Source organism: Caretta caretta, chromosome 4 (assembly GCF_965140235.1).
Source record: "Caretta caretta isolate rCarCar2 chromosome 4, rCarCar1.hap1, whole genome shotgun sequence".
NCBI classification, from domain to species: Eukaryota; Metazoa; Chordata; order Testudines; family Cheloniidae; genus Caretta; species Caretta caretta.
Genome location: NC_134209.1, coordinates 23,673,087 through 23,693,018, shown reverse-complemented (window position 1 = coordinate 23,693,018; position 19,932 = coordinate 23,673,087). Strand labels below are relative to the sequence as shown.

At 43.0% G+C, this 19,932-nt stretch overlaps 1 protein-coding gene across 1 annotated transcript; it reads left to right on the top strand.

The window, feature by feature from the left end:
• Positions 1–8,661: 8,661 nt before the first annotated feature.
• Positions 8,662–12,023, top strand: UTP3 (UTP3 small subunit processome component). Its single transcript, XM_048847468.2, has one exon. It carries the CDS (start codon positions 8,760–8,762, stop codon positions 10,212–10,214), a length of 1,455 nt encoding a protein of 484 aa, XP_048703425.2. The 5' UTR covers positions 8,662–8,759; the 3' UTR covers positions 10,215–12,023.
• Positions 12,024–19,932: the final 7,909 nt, after the last annotated feature.

The window sequence follows — 19,932 nt, the reverse complement described above, 5'->3', positions numbered from 1 at the left end:
CGCAGAGGGCTACAAGTGGGGGGTTGGGGAGGAGAGTGATTTCCAGATTGACAGTGGAGCACCACTCTTGCCCCAGAGAGTTTATAATCTAAATAAAGGATGAAGGATAAACAGAAGTGAAGTGACAGAACTGGAAATAGAACTCAGGTTTCCTGAATCCCACCCTGGTGCTTTATCTGCTACAGAGCACTGCCTCTCTGCTTAGGCAAGCTAAGAGATGATTAGGCAGTAGTCATTGTACCTTTCCTTGCCTGTTAATGTCTGCATAGGCAGATTGGGGAACCCTCTTCCCTTCTGACGCCCCCACAGGATACCAATGCACTTCGGTTACGGGGTGTAGATCCCATGATCAACTCAGTGACAGGGGTGTCATTTCAATGGGTGACTTTATCATGACAGTGTCCATCTCCTCTCCAGCACCCCCTTTCCACAGAGAACAGAGGCACAAGGAGACTAAGTGACTTGTCCAACTTCATTTCACCCATAGGTCTCAGAGCATCTTACAAAAGAGGTGGTAAAAATTATTCCCCCACCTCCACTTTACAGAGGGTAAAAATGAGGCACAGCAAAGCAAATTAATAATAGAGCCATGAACAGAACACCATCAAATCTCTTCACTCCCATTTGAGGCTGTACCCACTAGACCTTGCTGCCAGGGAGATCTAGATTTAAAGTGATTGTGCGTGGAATGTGTCTTGGACACATAGTGCCCTTGGTAGGATAACTACTCACATGCTGTCTTCCCTCACTCCACATCTTACTAACTGTGATCCAGATCCTGCACCTATTAGAGTCAATGGGAGTTTTGTCATCGACTGTAAGAGGGGCAGGATTGAACACAGATGCATCTTGGGACATTGGCACAATGCAAAGAGCATTTGTACTGGATTAACAAGTATCTTAATGCAAGGCTTCCCCACCGGGGGGGGACGGGCAGGTGTCAGTCACAACTTCCATCATCATTTCGTTTTGTCGCAATTCTTTTGGCTTAATCCCGCTGTGTCTCAGATCTGTGCAGCCCCCAGTCCAGTCAGTGGGGCTGCCTATCTGTAAAAGCAGAAGTTGCTCTTCTGTCTCTTCTTCCGTATACCAAGATATCTAGACAGCATTTCCAGCTAGATGTTATATGGCGCTTTCTTCTGCTATTGCTGTTGGATTCCTGCTGGGCTCCACCTTTAGCACAGGTTTAAAAATAGGCTTGAGTTAACCATGAGGGAGTTTCTGTTCTCCAACTGCGATTTGTTTCGGTCAGCTGTTCGATAAACCAAAGATAGGTTTAAAGAAAAAAACCCGAAAGCAGCAGAAAGCAGAATATGCAAAGGAGGCTGATTCTGGCCAGTTCTGCCTATGCAGGAGGGTTTAATTAAAAAAAAAAATAAAAAATCAAAGGTCAACATCCATGAATATTTTAGAACTATGTAGTCCCCAAGGGCAAAATTAGGTGCTGATTTACATCCTGGGTGATCCTGCTGAGTTCAGTCGGCAGCACCCCTGGAAATCAGGCCACTTATTTTTAGAAGCCGAAAGATGGATTTAGGACACTAACTTTAGGCACCCTAGCAAATTACGTTCTTGAGAGCCTAATCTTGACTGTGCACATACCCCCTACCCTCCTCCCCTGCACACTCAGATTGGACCCTTATTTTGGGATTAGACTGCTTCAGCTGCATGCCAGGCACTTTACTTTTTATGTATTTACTGGTATCCAAACAGCTTTGCTTCTGAAGTGAGGCATGTGATTATAGGAGATTCTCAGCTTTAATTTTTTTAAAAATTAAAGTTTCCAGCCTTCAGGATTGCAGCAAAAATCTTTAAAATGTGAGCCCTAAAGGATCATGAAGCAAAAAGGCAAAGAAAATGAACCCAAACTTTATTGATTTATTTTTTTAAAAAACCCTCAAGATTTTGGAAGCCTGACTCACGATTTTTGAGTTCCTGGGATTCGCAGCATTGCAGTGTGGACCATATAGCGCCTGATCTTGCTCCCACTAAAGTTAGAGTGTGAAATCCAGGCCCCTGCCCATTGACCCATCCTGATCATGGAAGTCAATAAGAGTTTTGCCATTGACGTCACTGGAGCCAGACTTCACCCCCTGGTTTGCCTCTGACTTCAGTGACAGAAGGCTCACGCTCTCAACTTTTTTTGACTGAAAGCCTATAGGGCCTTGGTTCTATGCAGGCTGTAAGAGGAAGTCCCCAGGTCCACGCACAGCTGCACGGGACCCACACTGATCGTGGCACTGGCATGGGCATGGTGAAAGCAGGGGCTGAGCAGGGGCTGTTCCTCCACCCCACCCTGTGTGTAAGTGGGCAGGAGGGGGTGGGTTGGAGAGAGGTCAGAGCCATGGCTCCATGCCCCTCGATGTGCCAGCCAGTAAGCTGGCCTGGCGCAAGAGAGGAAATAAGCAGTACCTCAGTTCATGGTGCTCTCACCTCCTCCTCACTCCAAGCAAAAGGACTCCGTTACAACTGCATCCCTGGGACGCTTGCCAGCCCTTGCTCGGGAAGGTGAGCATGTGCAAAAAGGACGACAACAGAAACTGTTTTGCAACCTTAACTACTAGCATCCACTATCGTTATTAGATGTAAGATGATGATGGGAACATTTAGCTTGTGGTAAAGTGGGGTGTAAATCTACCCCACTTTAGCCTGCCACGCATTAACTGTCTGTGTGGACCCCGCTGTCACGCACTGCAGCTCCTTAGTGCACGTTGATCTACCTCACTTTGAAGCAGGGCTACATCAAAACCCACTCAGGAAGTGTTCGCGCATGTCAGCCGGGTCCACACAGACAGACAGTCAGTGGCAGCTAGCGTGGGTTAAATTTACACCCCTGTTTACAGTCCATTAAATGTGTGTGTAGACAAGTGCTGAGTGAAGGCTGGAGTGTCAACCTGAATTTTCAGCCTTAAATCTTTATTACTGAATCTTCTTGCCATCTAAGGCAACTTTAATGTTAGTTTGACAGGTCTCCTGTTTTTCCCCCCTGTGGTTAGATATTTATATTAATAAGAAAAGCTGCACCTGTTGCGTGGTTTGGTTTTTAAACAAACTAGCACCTGGACTTGTTTCACATAGAACTGTTGCTGGGTTTGGTATATGTCAGCTTCACTTACCAGATTAGTGTTTCTGAGGGCATCAGACATAATTTACTATGACTCATTCTGCCATGCCTCTCTGCATTTGTCAATGACAGAATTACTTCAGGTTTCAGAGTAGCAGCCGTGTTACTCTGTATTCGCAAAAGGAAAAGGAGGACTTGTGGCTAAGGTGCCACGAGTACTCCTTTTCTTTTTGAGAATTACTTCAGTCAATCTATGTTTGATTTTCTCCCCCTCCCCCTTTAAAAGGGTGGGAGAATAGATTAGGTGCCTCTCGTGACTGAGAGTGGAAACTGTAAAAGGAAACATTCATGTAGACAAGAAGGCAAATAAAGATGGCTTAAAAATTGCACAAGCGAAGGGCCACATCCTTCATTGGTGTTAATCTGCATAGCTGCATAGACTTCACTGGAGCTATGCCAGTTTACACCCACTAAAGATCTGGCCCTGAATAGCCAGTCCCAAAACAGAATTTGTTCAAACAATATAGCTAAAGTACCTACTGAAGGAGTGTGGGCACTACCCCTGGAACGCCACTTTAGGCCCATTGCATTACCCAGTTACGCCAGATTTTAGACACTGTTGTATCTTGTAAATTACATAATACATAACTGCTGAAGTTAATTATTCTACGTATTACTCTTAGCATATGCGCAATGTACTTCAGATGGCTCGTGACCAGGATTCATCATCACTGAATTTGGTCCACTGGTTGGTTCATTAGTTTTCCTGGCATCGGCTGGGTACTGAGAGGGAGTGCGACATGAACGTTGATCCATGCTCCTCATTCTAGGTATTGTTCCAGTACCCCTGTAGGCATACCCTGGCAGGCTATGATCTCACCTGCTCTCACAAGCTGAGCACTGCTGGGTCTGGACAGCACTAGGATGAGACCTCCAGCACCAGAGAGGAAATATCAGCATTGCAGAGGTACAGTACCAGGTGCTGGCAGAACTTGGCCCTTCATAGGGAGGGGGTGCTCTCCTGATGGAGGTGCTTTCTTTCAGATGAGAGGTAAAATGGGGATTCTGATCTCTCATGATAATAAAGGTCCCCTGGCACGTTCACAAAAGTAGAGATTTTTTTGGCCAAAGTCCAGCCCACAGTTGCTCATAGGCATCCTCCTCACCAATCTCTGCCATCTCAACTAGACGCAGTGTGCTTCTCCAGCTCCTGTCCTACACTGCTGTGTAACATTGCTGTGCTGCTCCCCCAAAACATTTTCGTAGGGCATGGAGGGTTAAATTCACCACTGTGCACAGGTAGCACAAGGCCTATGCACCACTTACATCTCCCTTAGGTCCCCAGAATAAGGAGGCTTCTTGAAACAGTCACTAATGAAAGTTGTCAGTCAGTGAAGGTGCTGTAAAAAAGAAGTGAGAGAGCTACAGAGGGATTCCCTTCAGGACACTGCTTCCTGACCTGCACTCGGCCCCTGTCTCCCAACATCAGCTACTCGTAGGATCCTCTCTGCGCCTCCTTTCATGCAGCTTCCTCCCTCCCCCAGCTCATCTACAAGGACCCTACCTTCCTACCTTTAAAGCTCTATGCTGCTTGCAGTGGACTTGAATATACATTCTCTGTTATTCCCCTTCCCCAGCCTCTGTCTCCTTATCTCTGTCCCCTTTTAGATTGTGAGCACCTTGGTGAAGGACTGCCCCTTCGTGAATGTTTGGAAACCACTTAGCATGTAGTGGATGCTACCATAAAAATAAAAGCTTTATATGACTAATATATATATATACTGTATCCTTGTGCAGTGCTGCAGGAAATCCAACATGCAAGATACTTCTCTCGCACAAGTTTTACCATGTCACTCCATTGACTTCCATGGAGGTACTCCTGACTTACATCCATGTGCAGTGAGATGCAAAGCAGGCTTATAATGCATTAAGTCACCTTTGACAATGGCCAGTCCTAACTTCTCCATAGTTTACAGCATTTAGCAAAGAAAAGCAACAAAATGTTAGGTGAGTTACAATTTGAGAAAATAAAAATTCCTAAGAGGTCAACTTTATGTAATAGTTGCTTCTTGTTTTCCAGTAGTACCTACAGCATGCTAGGTGCTGTACAAATATAAATGAAGGCACAATCCCTGCCTCCAAAGAACAAAACCTACTACCCAAGAGAGAGATCTAAGAAGGTGCGTATATATACAGAAAAAAACATAAGAAGGAAAACTTGAATTGCAGGGAGCATTCATCAGGTCTATTTTAAGAGGCATTTACATGTAAATGGAGGGTCTTTGTAAAGGGCAAGAGGTCAGGACGGTTCTTGTTTTGTCCCTCATATTTGTCCAGATAATTTTTCAAGTATTGTCTTGTCCTTCCTCTGTGGTCTTCTAGAGTGTGAGACACTTTGGCAGTCTGGTTACAGGGAATTTGTTAGCGAGCAGTTTCAGTTAACACGCAGTCAGATGCCAGGTGCACTTCAGATCTTCCTCTTTCTGTTAGGCTAAATCCCAGGGAGGTATTGCAATGGTTGTTACCAAAAGGCGTCTAAAAAATGAGCATGTACTTTTAACACCAACAGGGTGGGGAGCTCATTTCCTCTTGAAAAATCTCCCTCCACCTGGCAGCATTCATTACGGATCCCTGTAAGGTCTGAGAAATGCTAGCCTAATAACAGCACAGAGCTGCCAGCTCTAACCACAACTGAGCCTTTTTAGATCATTCTGATTAAAAAGGATTCCTTTTATAATAATGGTGTCATTTACACTCCAGAGCAAGCTGATAATGATTCTGTACCTGATCTACTTACTACTCATCCAGCAGAGCTGAAGTTTAATTTCAAGACATTATAAAACCTTATCTGGAGAATCAGCATTTCACAATGCTTTCTTAGAGTTTGTGTCACTGATTCCGCCCTAAGGAAATGCAGCTTATTGTTTGTATTGTGGTAATGCTTGGGAGCCCCAGTCAGGACCCAGGACCCTGTTGAGCGAGGTGCTGTACAAACAAAGAAGAAAAAGAATGCCCCTGCCCAAAGAGTTTACTATCTACGGAACCTTCTTTAATATGCAACTATAGGGCCATATGTTTAAAATATGGTCTTGAATATTGTGTGTGTAACTTATGGACACATATATGTAGCTGCAGTTACTACACTTGCATTCAATTACTTGATACATGAATGCAAAACTTGCACACTCAGTCAAATTTTAAAGCTGGGCTGAAGCCATCTGAAAATTTGACCCCTTACCCCCTTGTCTGCCAAATGGAGAACATATATAATAGAAAGGATTAACCAGTTAGTAAAGTCCCTGCATGGTGTCTAGTCTTACTGAGGGCCAAATCCTGCTTGTATTACTTAAACACAAAGCATCCTATTAACATCCCTGGATCTACTCATTTGAGTAAGGTGAGCAGGATTTAGCCCTGACTGGGCAACATGCACATTGTCACAGGCAAGACTCAAACCAGGGCCTTCATAGCTTGAAAACATCTTTTATCACATGCCCTTGGGCCAAACTGGACCATTCCTCTGGCCAAGTCAGGAGGTAAATCATGCAAAGTCCTGCTTTCCTTATCTTACAGCAGTATCTGATTTTTAAATGAGCTGTCATCTTCTAACCAATTTTCCACCTGTATTAACTGAGCTGCAAGGTCAATGGGTGGTCCATAGCTGACTGAGGGGAATGGGAAACTCAGCTCAGATTAGAAATCTGAATTCACCATTTACAACTAGGGAGGACAAACCCAGAGAACTCTGACTTCTGTCTTTAACTTTCATTGAAGCCAAACACTAATCAAAATCTTTCCCCTGTGCTCTAAAGATTGGGTTCTAGACCACAGGCCTTTTCTGAATGTGCAGCATGACACAACGATGTTGTATTGCAGTATCACAGTACTAAGTGAGCTGAACCCAAACTTGTCCTCCTGTATGATCGATAGAATGATAACTGCAGCCAATTCATTTTCTCACCCATAAGGTTCATCTAGTGATATTTCCCTCTGTAATTAATGCATACTAGTACTTTTCAGAAGAAAGGAGGGTAAGATAGTGGCAAAAAAACCCAACTATCCAACCATAATGAATAGCTTCATGCAGCTACAAATTGAACTTATATTAGATGTGGCTGACTGCTGTGTATCTGGAATACAGAAAGCATGTGAGTGGTGCTCTGCTGAGAGATTTGAATTTATTCCTTATTCACTTAAGCTGGCAAACACAAGCAGAAGTTACAATAATGTCTTAAATATCACATCTGGAAGTGGCTTGGTTTCACTAGCAAACCAGATGGCAGCTAACACTAAGTACACTCGATTGACTATCACTTGACATGTTGAAAGCAATTTGTGGTGCTATGATGGAGATGCCTGACAAAGCAGCTGCCAATTTCTTCTACGGTGTTCTGCAATGTCATATTGATTCTACATTTCATTGCTTTTTTTTTTTTTTTGGCACCTTCTGTTACAATTACGTCTCATTTTTTGCTTTTCCTTTGGATATTTTAGTCTTGAAGAGGTCTGAATTTACTCTCTCACATAATTTAATTACTCTCTCACATCCACGCACCTTATTGGAGTAGCACAGTGTTAAGAAGGATAGAAATCCCATCCCGGCCAAATTTATCCCCAGGGTAATCTCAATGAAGTCTGTGCTCTCTCCAGCTTTCCTCATTGATTGACCCACCCTGACCAAATCTGGTAATACACAAACTCTGTTTTTAGTATGAGATCTTTGTTATTAATTATACTTAGGACTCCTACTAGGTCTACAGATCTCAAAGCACTACACAAAGGTGTGCAAGTGTTGTGATTTTTATTTTACAGCTGTGGCTAGCTAAGACGTAGAGCGATGGAGTGATTTATCCGACATCCCACGTTGTGGCAGGACTGGGAATAGAGTCCAGGCCTCCTGGCTCCCCCTCCTGTACCCTATCCACTGAACCAGGCTGTCTCCTCTTCATCTGCATTTTGTTAGCAAGCTCTACACGGGCTGGGGAAGGTGACAAATCTTCCCCATTCAACACAGGCAACAAGGGCGCGTTTTCCCCCGGAGTCAGCACAGTCCCTTTGGCTTAACTCGATTGAAAACAGCCCATGACACACTCCCGTTTCAGCTGAGCTGGCTACAGCCTGGGCCAGGCTGAGGGCCTCCCGTGGGGGCCGTGAGCCCTTGGGCCGATGAGAACCCCACCGGCCAGGGCGGCTGGAGTCGCAGGAACCCCTGGGGCTTCGGGGAGGCGGGGCCTGCCGGAGCCGCTCAGGGGCGCCGAGTGTCCGGCGTGTCCAGGCCCGTCTCCCAGGCGACGCTCTCCCGGGGCAATGGGGTCCACACTGTCCGCGGCTGGCTCCTGCGTGGGCACAGCGCAGCGGCCCTCTGCCGCGGGGCCGCTGGGAACCTCTGGGAGGACGCGGGGCAGCCGGAAGTAGGGAAGGAGATCGCGGGGGCACAACACTTAGCGACCGGAAGAGAGGAAGGGCATCACTAGGCACGCGCGGCGCTACCGGAAGTGGCCGGAAGAACGCGAGTGGTGACGACGGTAACCGCTTTGGCAGCCGGAAGTGGGGAGGGGAATGGCGGTCGCGCACGCTGCGCCGGAGCCGGAAGTGGGGAGGGGAACGGCGGTGGCACACGCTCTCCCGGTGCCGGAAGTGGGCCGGAGAAGCGCCGGGCCCGCGCGCACGCACACACTCGCCCGCTGTCCGCACCATGGGTAGGCCGCGCCGGGCCGCGCCGCGCCGGAGGCTGCCGAAGGCGGAGGAGGATGCCGGGGAGGAGCCCGCCGGGCCGGAGCCGGGCCCGCTGGCCTCGCAGAGCTTCACGGACGAGGTGGACGATTTCCACGAGGCGCGGTTCGAGGCGGTGATGGGGGCGCTGGGGAGCGAGGAGGAGGCGGAGGAGGAGAGCGAGGAGGAGGTGCTGGGGCTGGAGCTGCCGGAGGAGAGCGAGGAGGAGGAAGAGGAGGAGGATGGGGAGGAAGATGAAGAGGATGGGGACCTGTCTATGCACAGTGACCTGGAGGAGCCAGTCAGCGGCTCCGGCCTCCCCCACGAGCTCTCCTGGGGGCAGCGCAAGCAGCTCTATTATGACACGGACTACGGGGCCGCGGCCCGCTCGAAGAACAAGCGGAGCCGCGAGGAGGCCGAGGCCGAGGAGCTGGAGGAGGAGCAGGAGGCTCAGGCCATCCAGAAGCGTCTGGCGCAGGCCTTGGGCGAAGACGACTACGGGCTGGACCTGGTGCAGGCCTACGCGGATGAGCAGCGCAGCACCCAGCGGCTGGAGACGGGGCCGAAGATTGCCAAGGATTTGGAGACACTTTCTAGAAAGGAGCAACTGAAGCTGCTGAAGCAAGAGTCACCTGAGCTGCTGCAGCTGATTCAGGACTTTGAAGCCAAGTTAACTGAGCTCAAGGATGAATTGGATCCACTCATGCACATGGTCAGGCATGGGATCATCCCGAAGGGAAAAGGTAGCCGTTACCTGCAGACCAAGTATCATCTCTATTTGAATTATTGCACCAATATCAGCTTCTACTTGGTTCTGAAATCAAAGAGGATTCCAGTTCAGGGCCACCCTGTTATTGAAAGACTGGTTGCTTACAGAAATTTAATCAATGACTTGGGGATTGTGGATGAAAAGTTATCATCAGAAGTCCAGTGGCTCCTTAATGAGCTCCACAATAATGAAAGAAATGATGTAGGAGGAAAGAAGAAACCCACAATGCTTCTTCAGAGAACTGTTAACAAAAATAAACCAAAATCTGCTCCTAAGATTTCTAATGTTGAAGCTGCTGCTAAAGAACCAAGAGATGATTCAGACTTAGATGAAGAGGCTGCCTTGAAATTTTACAGGGAGATGGAGGAGAAGATGAAACTCAAGAGGAAGAGAAGAAAAGATCAGAATGCTATGGAAGAGGAACTGGTTCTCGAAGAAGATCCAAATAAAAAGAGAGGTATAACATATCAGATTGCCAAGAATAAAGGCCTTACACCCAAAAGGAAGAAGATTGATCGTAACCCGAGAGTCAAGCATCGTGAAAAATTCAGGCGTGCTAAGATTCGTAGAAAGGGCCAAGTTCGTGAGGTTCGAAAAGAAGAACAAAGATATGGTGGTGAACTGTCTGGCATTCGTGCTGGAGTTAAGAAAAGCATAAAGCTTAAATGATTTCCTCTGCAATTTGTGGACCTGAAGATAGTGGATGTGAACACAATAAATCATTTCTAAATAGAACATTGTGGGTTTTGAAATACTTATTAATGTAGAAAGTATTCTGGTTTTTTGTTTTTGTTTTTAACAGACTGTTCAACTACCCCTTTAATTGTACACCTCTCTAAAAATAACTCTGAACACTCAGTCCTGTGTACAGGAGCTATTCCCTGTATCACTGTCTTTTACTGTAACTCCCTATACAGTGTTATTCACTGAGAAGCAGAAAGAGTTGTGAAGGAAGGGAGTGAAATACAGATGATGGGGTGGGAATCAGGTTGGGTAGAACTTTACAGAGGGTGCCAAAGGATTTGGCAATTGGGAATAGACTTGGCAGCATCTGCAAAAAGATTCTGTGTGGAGAGGGAGTTGGGGAATAAAACGTGTGTAGCTACCATTGCCATCTCCTTTACCTAGATTGTTGCCTGTTTCTCTGGTCCAGTAACTGTGATGAGCTGTAGAATTAGGTGCTTGCTATGGTAGTTCCTCTAATGGCTGCTATACTTTGCTCCCACCTTTCCTCTGGTTCTTTGGAAAATTGTAGATGAGATAAGAATTAGATAATCTAATTATTCAAAGGAATGAATCACAAAAAAGAAAAAATCTTAGGTCTAGTAAACAATAATTAGCAATTCAGTAGAAAGCTGCAACCTTCACAAGTTTATGTATTTTCTATACTCAGTGGGCCAATTTATTTTTAAAATTATTTAGTGGTTAAACAGTTTAACCCATTGTTACCTTATTTCTTTGGCCTGGTGTGTACTACCATTTTAGTATTTGGTTGTCAGCAATCTTTGTTATTTGCATTGGTGCTGAGCACAGTTGAGGTATAAGCAGAGACAAGGGCAAACTGACCAGCCCCAGTTCATTTAAAATCATTAACTTTTGCTATAACCTCTGCTCTGTTTTGTCCGTGTCTGTACTCACAGCTAAATCATGCTAAGTGCTGAGGCAGCAAAAACAATTAGGAAACAGTACTGTTTCTACAATGTAGATGCCTTTAATTTACAAAAAAAAAAGCCCCCTTTTTTTTTTAAACCTTACAACAACTTTCAAAGTCTCCTATTTTTTCCATGCATTCTAACGTAGTACTGTATTTCCTGTGTTTTAATCTCAGACTGAAAGTCCTGCTGGGAAGTATCAATAAAATGACAGTTTCATTTGAGAGACTGACGGTTCTGGTTATGCTGAAATAGTGACAGGTGTTTATAAACGTCTCTTGAAAATGTGACAGTGTAACTTGCACCACTGTGAGCCATATCCTGAGAGATGCTGAACATATACAAATCTAGTTTTGGGTGCTCATGTCTCAGGATGGCAAGTCTGGCTTGATTTTTGTCATAGGTTAGCAGTGTATGAAAGTCATTATAATCTGTCCAGTGGTTTATGTGAAATGAGTGGATTAGTGGACATATGGCCACATTACAAAACCACTATTGTAATTAGTAGCCTTGTGACAATCTCCGTGGGGAATCCAAGATTTGAAAGTGTATCATAACTAAATCAGTATTCTGCTTTTTAGGCTGTGACAGGTTAACAATAATCTAAATGTATGAGCATTCCATAAATGGTATATACAGCATCACTGAAATGTGTAGTTCCCTCTGGAATGTAGGAAGGCAACCAGCTGCTGTACAGCAATGCTGCACAATGGTAACATGTCAGTGACGCAGTTCTGTTTTTCACACTTGGCATAGTCTTTGGTTATGTAATAATACTGCAGAGATGACACATTCTCTTTATATTAAATTTGTATGTTTGAGTTCAGCTCAGTCTAATTGCTTTTTCCTAGAGGAACAAGTTCAGAAGTTACGTGCCATCTACTTCTAGTGACCAGTCATGTGTCGTCCCCCCAGAGTAATGTACATAAGCTTTTATGAAAGGGAAAAAAATGGGTGGGAAAACAAGCATAGCAGAAATATAGTCAGACGGGAACATATGAAAGGAGATTAATTTCAGCTTGTGTACTAGTCATGTAAATTACTGCCGAAATTGGAGCTATGCAGCGTGATTCTAAAGACAGAATTTATCTCAATATGTGGATACACAGGGACAGATCCTCAGGGTAAATCCATGTAACTTCATTGACTTCAGTGGTGCTGCACCTGTTTGCACCTGCAAATGGTTTGGCTGATTAAATGCAGCACAGGAATACATGTTTACACCATACAAATACCATTCATACCACATAGCAGCATTCTGAATAGAGCCTGTAATTAATTTGACCTTGGTAACAAACTAGTATTTTTGTGTTTTAGTAGTGGGTGTGACAGAGAGAACTTGAGTTCGATCTGGCCACTGAGCAGTGGCACCTTAAAAGCGGGAGGTGAGCCAATGCAGACTACTCCAGAGGGCCAGGGAGCAACAGTGGCTGGCCGCTGTGGGCGCAATTTTCACATCTCCGGCTTCTCCGTGAGATTGGGGTCCATGCTGCAGCAACATCTCAGAGAAAGAGGGAGGACTGAAGGGAGGTGTAGGAATGAAGCAAGGGATCACTCAGGTCCTGGAATGATTATTTGTGAGCCTATGCATGTTTTCTGCCGGTACGATCCACACACAAACAATTTACCTAATTTCCATTGAAAAGAGTCTTGTGTAAAAATCCCAAATAGTAGTGGATTGGTGAGCCAACAGGTTTCTTCAACTCTGGTTTTTATTATGAAAGATGCATTTATTACACGTTTTATAGAATGGGTTTTTTGAAAAGTGCTCAGTGGTGGCCTAACTCTGCTGCAGTTGAAATCACTGGACATTTTACTGTTGGCCATTGACTTCAGTGGAAGAAGAAATGGGCCAAACAGCACTTCTGAAAATCTCACCCTTGAAGGTATTCTGGCTCTGAACTATGCCTTCTGTAATGTGGTTGTACGTTGTAAAACCTGTCTGCATATAAATGGCAAATGCTTGGGCTGTACACTCAGTCCTTGTAGCATCACTGCCAGTGGGATTGAATAAGAAAAGGGTTACTGTCAACAGTAGCAATTTGAAGTCCTTTGCTCTTGTAGCAGACACAAAAATGTGTCTTCCTTATTTAGTGTTGCTCATCTTAAAAACAGGTGTAAATCAGGCTTGTGATGGGAACCCGGGTTTAGCCTTAAACATGGAGGGAGTGTAGTGCTCCTTAATAACTATTACCTTTATTTACTAAGTGTGCCGAGAGCATGATAAAGCCAAAAAATATTATTGTGCATTTCACAGCTGGTATTTTTTCAATACATTAGCTGCACTCCTGGAAAGACCTCAGTTATAGGTGATTTTTTTTAAATAGGCCTATGTGCTTTTGGGGGGAAAGAGTGGGGGTGGGGGATGGGGAAGGGAATATCGAAACCTCAGCCCAACTGGGTGATTATACCAGTGTGTAAAAATTTTGAAAACACAAATTGATCTTATTACTCGGATGGCCACTAACTGAAATGCTCATTTCCTGTAAAGATGATTTTCATATTACCAGTCAGGGTGGATTTGATTTAAATCACTAGTCAGGAAGGTCAATTTAATCATGGTTTTCTACATAAACGTGCATTCTTGTTAGTTGTTATAACAATATATATCTTTCACAACTCAGTGATAGATGTAGGTTTCATTTTTAGAAGGTACACACTATACATTTTTAAACAGTGATTTATTTTGAAAACTTTTCAGATTAGTTTTACAGCTATATCAGAAAATGAATGATTGTTTGGTTATTTCATTTACCAAGGTAATTGAAGCAGATATTTATGAAGTCAGTGGGAGGTGAACTATCTCCAATTCAACAGGTTAATCATTAATATTTGGAGGATTTTCTTGCCATGCTGTATTAGGAGGAGAACATCACCAGACAGACACTTAAATTGCTTTATTTAAGTAAAACAGCGTTAAGTATTCTGGATTTTTTTCTTCAACAGCAAACATATAATATTTTAACAAAACAAGCATATGTCTCTCGCTTCTCACATTTATCTCCAGACTTCTCCTTGTCCAGATCTATTCCACCCCCAACAATCTTCTATTCATTGAACTTTTTTGAAACTTTGCACTTTTAGAGAGAGGTAAGGGATTGACTCTGCATACACAAATTTGCAGAGGGACAATAGAGTTGAGGTCTGTTATTTCTCACCTCTCTATATTATTTCTTTATTTTAAAACATTTTTGCTGTTAACAAGCATGTTACCTCTGGAGACAAATCCACAGTTTGAGAACAAGCATCTCTGATGGTATCTTATAGACTGAGCACTGAGTCCCATTGGGTAGATAGAAAGATTAATCTAAATAATCTATACTGTACAGAAGCCTGTGGAACCCCATAAAATCCCTAATCCATGAACCGTTGGAACTCATTTACAAAACTTAAACATTACATGAATATATTGTCTCATACTATAGAATTAGAATTTATAATCCCTATTCCATGATGAGATATCTTTGAGCTATAATGTATCTTAATTAAAACTCTGTTTTGATAGGTTTTTTCCTCAAAAAAATCCGATTTAAATTAAAAAAATCATTGATTTTTATCCACCCTGATACCATTCACATCCTTAAAGGTGTAGAACATAAAGAGCTAGCAAATTAATGTGCAAAACCGTAGGGCAATCAAAGTATGCAGAATGCTTTGTGTTAATGTATAAAATTGATGGGCCTTTGACAACAAGAAGACTTATGGAAACTGAGGATGCATTTCTCCCTTTTTCAATATCAAAAATTTCCTTGCCTTGTCTCTAGAAATTGTAGACTTATAACTTAAGCCAACATTAATTTAGCATACTGACTTTAGCTTATACCTTTAGTCTTTTAGGAAACATTATATCACAGTCCAGACAGTAGATGGTGCACATAATCTTGTAGACTTGAAAGTAGTGCCAACCTGTTCAACCTGAAAATGAAATCTCTTGGAATCTTATTTACAGTTTGCTAATTCAGAGCCTAGATAATCTTCATTTTTGAAAGATGAAATAATTTTTTAATAGGGGCTTTTAAATATATTGAATAAGGAAGGACTACTGAACACTACAAGGCCAGTAATGTAATTTTGTCTCTAAGTGGAACTAAAAAACACTTTTAACAGGCTACTGATAATACTGATGGTAAATGATTTTAAAGACCTCATAAGAGAGGATGTGTGTGTGACGGATTCAGTCACGGGGACCCCTGTGGGATTGTCACTGGATGTGCTGAAATTACCTCTGAGCCAGGAGGAAAGCTTGGGAAGAAATTAGGGAAACGCTATACAGTGACAAAGAGAGGCAGAGTGGGTTTATGGATAATGTTTTCCTTATTCTAACAAAGTTCCTTGTTCTCAGAAAAAAAATGACACATCTAAATTACCATTGTTACATGTTACAGCTCTGCCACAAAGAACCTCAGCTTAGTGATTGGCAGGGTGCACTGCTTAGGAAGGAGTTGGAGAGGCAGAGAAAAGGTTGATCAAATGGCCATGCTAGAGCTATGAAACACAGCAGGGAACTTCTGTAAACTAACAGCAAATTTTGCAAAGCCCTTGCCTTACTGTCTACTCCCTTCCTGTTCAGCAAACAATATTTTTGATGATGAGGTTCCGGGGGGGGCGGCTTTAATATGTCTTCCCATTCAGCTGTAATTTCTATGAGTAAGCTGGACCAGACCATTTGCAGGTTCTATTCCTCCTTTATGTTCAGGAGTTACACACTTGAAGCTGCATGACTCACCAGAATTTTTTCTTTTTAACCTTTTTACAAAAATATGTATTTGAAAAACACTAAGAAGACCTGTAGATACCATCTTCTAGCAAGAGGGACAGGACACCAAAGATTCTGGTAACTTCAGACACAAAAGAGACCAACACCTATTGTGGTTGGCTTTATTTCTGTATATGTGACCTTGGCTCCTGAGCATACATTCCCCATTGCTGAGACAGAGCGAGCAAGAGAAATATACAGACCGGTCTACCTAGATAGAATTAAATCTCCTTGTAAACATCCACACCCATCACTCATAACATCCAGTCTATTTGCCTGGTAGTCATTCTGTAGTCATCCAGATAGCATCAACATTTGGATGTGTGAACAAACAATAAAATGGAGGGTAGAAACCCAACAGACCATTCTAAATCAAAAGTGTAGGGCAGTAAAAGTAAACCTGCAGGTACCTAAAACCATACAAGTGCATTGCATCTTCTCTCCTTTCTATGGAACTTCTAATAGAAACAAAATATCAGTTACACTGCTTTACTCTTCCTGTCACTGACAAAACCCATTGAAAACTCTACCATACTGGGGTAGCAAATAATTAGTGGCAGCACTAGAAAAAAATTAGTCTCCAGGAATGAGTTGCCACTTCTGCAATTTTGTCCTGTGGGAGAAAATAATATTACACTGCAGTATGACATGATGTTGCGACATGATGCAAAGAAAGATTGTAGACAGGATATTTTTCAGAGCCTGTGAATTAGTCTCGCAAGATTCAAGAAAAATGAATTAAGTTGGTGAAAAGTGGGAACCCTAAAATCAGCACCAAAATTTATTCCACCTCTGAAAACCTTAATAAAATTTTTTCATACCCATCTTTTACAGCTAGAATTCTCTGATTAATATGTGAGCTAGTTACTTGTCTTAAATAATAAAAATAACATAACTTTGCACTTCTATCCAAGGATCTGAAAATGCCAAATAAAGAAAGCCTCACTACGCTCCTGTAATGGAGGAGTATATATAAACATTCCCATTTTGCAGCTAGGAAATTGAAGCACAAAGCAGCTTTGACTTTCCTATAGTTGCATAAGGATGTCTATGACAGAAATAGAATGTAGATCTTCCCATATAAGGTCTGATCCAACAAGGTGCTGAGTGTCTTCCACTCCCATGGAAGTCATTAGGAGTAGACGATACTCAGCACCTTGCAGGATTGAACACTTAATCACAAGATTATCCTTTCCTTCTTATATATGTTAACCTTTGTTTTGGGATGACACACTACGGAACACATGAAATGACAATGTTTTCTTTTAAATTGCTGTTCCGCCAGCAAGCAGTGAGTGTTTGGCCATGTCCTTTTAACAGGAAAAAGGAAAGGGAAGTTGGTATTAATTTTTTTGTCATGTGTTGGTACTGATTAAAATTTGGGCACTGGAGAGAGAAGAAAGTAGGCACCGCAGAAAATCCTTTCTTGAGGAGAGAGATGGGGAACAAGTAGTAGGGAGAAGTTAATGAGAAGCAGGGTAAAATGTATGGGAATGGAAAAATGAATATGATGTGAAAAGGAAAATCTAGAGTGGAAAAAAGAAACTAACAAAACAAGGCAGGGAAAAAAATTCTGTGAACCCCTCTGAAAAGATGTGTGCTCCTTGTTCTTCATTGCTTTGCAAGTGTGTGAAGGGTTTTAAATATAAAAAAACCTTTCCTTTCCCCCCTCATTGAATATATTTTGTCTGTTAGACAGTAATGGCCATACTGTGGTGGGTAAATTGGTTTGGGGGTCAATAATATTTGAGATATTTATGTAGTGAAGCGGTAGTGATTCATGTTCAAAATCACCACTGCTACTAGAACATACAGGAATCTGGGTCATTAATCTTTATTTACAGGCAAATATCCTGAGGTGCAGGCAAATTCTGCAGTGACACTTCACCCCCTGCACTTGTTGATTTCAAAGGGCTTTACAAATATTAGCAAATCTTCAGTTTTCCCCTCTGAAGTAGGGAAGAAATGGAGAAGGTGAAGCAGAGGTTAAATGCCTTGCCCTAGTTGTACAGAAAATCTGTTGTACAGAATAGAGCCTAGATTGCCTCTCAACTGCAAAACCCTTTTGTATTTGTTCTTGTGGTAAGATACGACCTGTGTCTTCTGTAAACATGCAGCATCTGAATCTGCTATAAAACCTGTGAGGTTCAATTACTTTAGTCGGATGGCACAGCATGTAAGCCACTGCAAAATTTTGCATGCCAACTTCCATAAATCTACTTTAACAAAATACTATTTATGTAGCCTGCAACAAACCTATGAAACACTGTAGAATAAAATAGTTTTGTTTGGTTTGGATGTTTTGAAAAATAGAAAATACATCTTGTTAGATTATATTGGAAGCTTCTCCTTCTCAAACAATCCATAATAGTGACCTACAGCTGAAGACTGTTTTGTCTTTTGGAATTGCATGTTTGTATTACTCTGTTTCTGTTCTCATCTTATTTATATTAGGCACTGTTATATTTACTTATATTAGGCACTGTTTGTCTAGTTGATTGAAAATGTAAACAATCAACTAGCTTTTAGTTGGAATAGAGACATTGGAAATTCAAATAACTTAGGCAGCAGTTAAACCTGCAATGTCACTGAAGTTTTGAAAGTAAGTCTTAATATTTATGTAGTATTATAAATGATATTGACAAAGGTAAAAACTTGGTCAACAATACCTCTTGATATTAGTCCTTAAGAGAAACCAGTATTAGTAAATAATGTATGAAAGAAAATAAACTGAGGCCTAAATCTCCACAGTTTACTCATTCCTCACAAAGGGGGAAAAGGCCTCATATGATTAAGGACAACCCGCACAAATAGTAGTTTAGTCCCCTGGTTTGAAAATACAGGCAGTGCAAAAGTTTCCATGTTTATAATTCTACTGTTGTAATTTGAATGTTTGACACTGTTTTAGGAAGGAAATTAGTATTTATAATGTGCTCAGAAAACAAAAAGTGCTATATCAGTGCATTATATATAAAGTATTATTCAATATTATGTATTGGCCAAGAAAAATGGAGAAGCAAAGACAAAATAGCTATCAGACACAGGGTGTCATATACTACAGTGATGTGGGCCATGTAAGGACATTAATGTATTGACAGAGAGAGAGGTACAGCAAACTCTTCTGGAGTCATTTTACAAATGTACATATTTTGGAGGAAAACAAGCACCTGATACATTCTGCTCTAGTAAACTAAAATAACTATGCTGGAAATCATATTTGAAGGAAGAATGGAGAGCTTCTAACTATAAAATAAGATCGATGTATACTTGTTAATTAATACTACTTAGTATGTGCAGTACAACTTTGTTTAATAGAGCAACTTGGACAAATTGCCCTCTTCCCCCCCCAAAAAAACCCCCCAAAACCCCAGACTTACAGTATTAAAACACACAATGAAGACATTGAAGGATAGAAAGGGAAAAGTACAGGCAAGCGAGAAATCTGGATCTTCACAGCACCAAAGGGTGAGGGCGAGACCCTGGACAGGGAGTGAGTGAGTGAGCAAGCGTGCAGAGGCATCAGTGGGGCTGGAACCCCGCAGGAGAGACTTTCTAGCTGTGTGTGGGGTTCAGGGGCTGAATGTGCTGGGGCTATGGGAAGGTGAACCCCCCCCCTTAGAGTTGAACCCCGCAGGGGTTGAGGTGCACAGAGGGCACTGTGTGGGTGTGGGTGTGGGTGTGGGGGGGGGGTTAATAGTTAACAGCCTCAGGCGCTGGGGTGGTTGTGGGCACGGTAGGTATTGGTGAGGGTCCAATCCCGGCTGGGGGGGCAGTGGGGTGCCTAGAGGAGGCAGGGGTGGGGCTGTAAAGGTTTAATTAACCCCTGCACGGGGGAGTGGCAAGGGGCAGATTTAACCCCCTCAGAAGGGGGAGGCTGGGGTTGACCCCCCCCGGGGGTTGGGGGGGGGGTCTCTGGGTACGGGGCGGGGTCTCCAGTCGGACGGTCCCCGCTGGCGGGCGGGGCCGGCCGTTCCGGGGC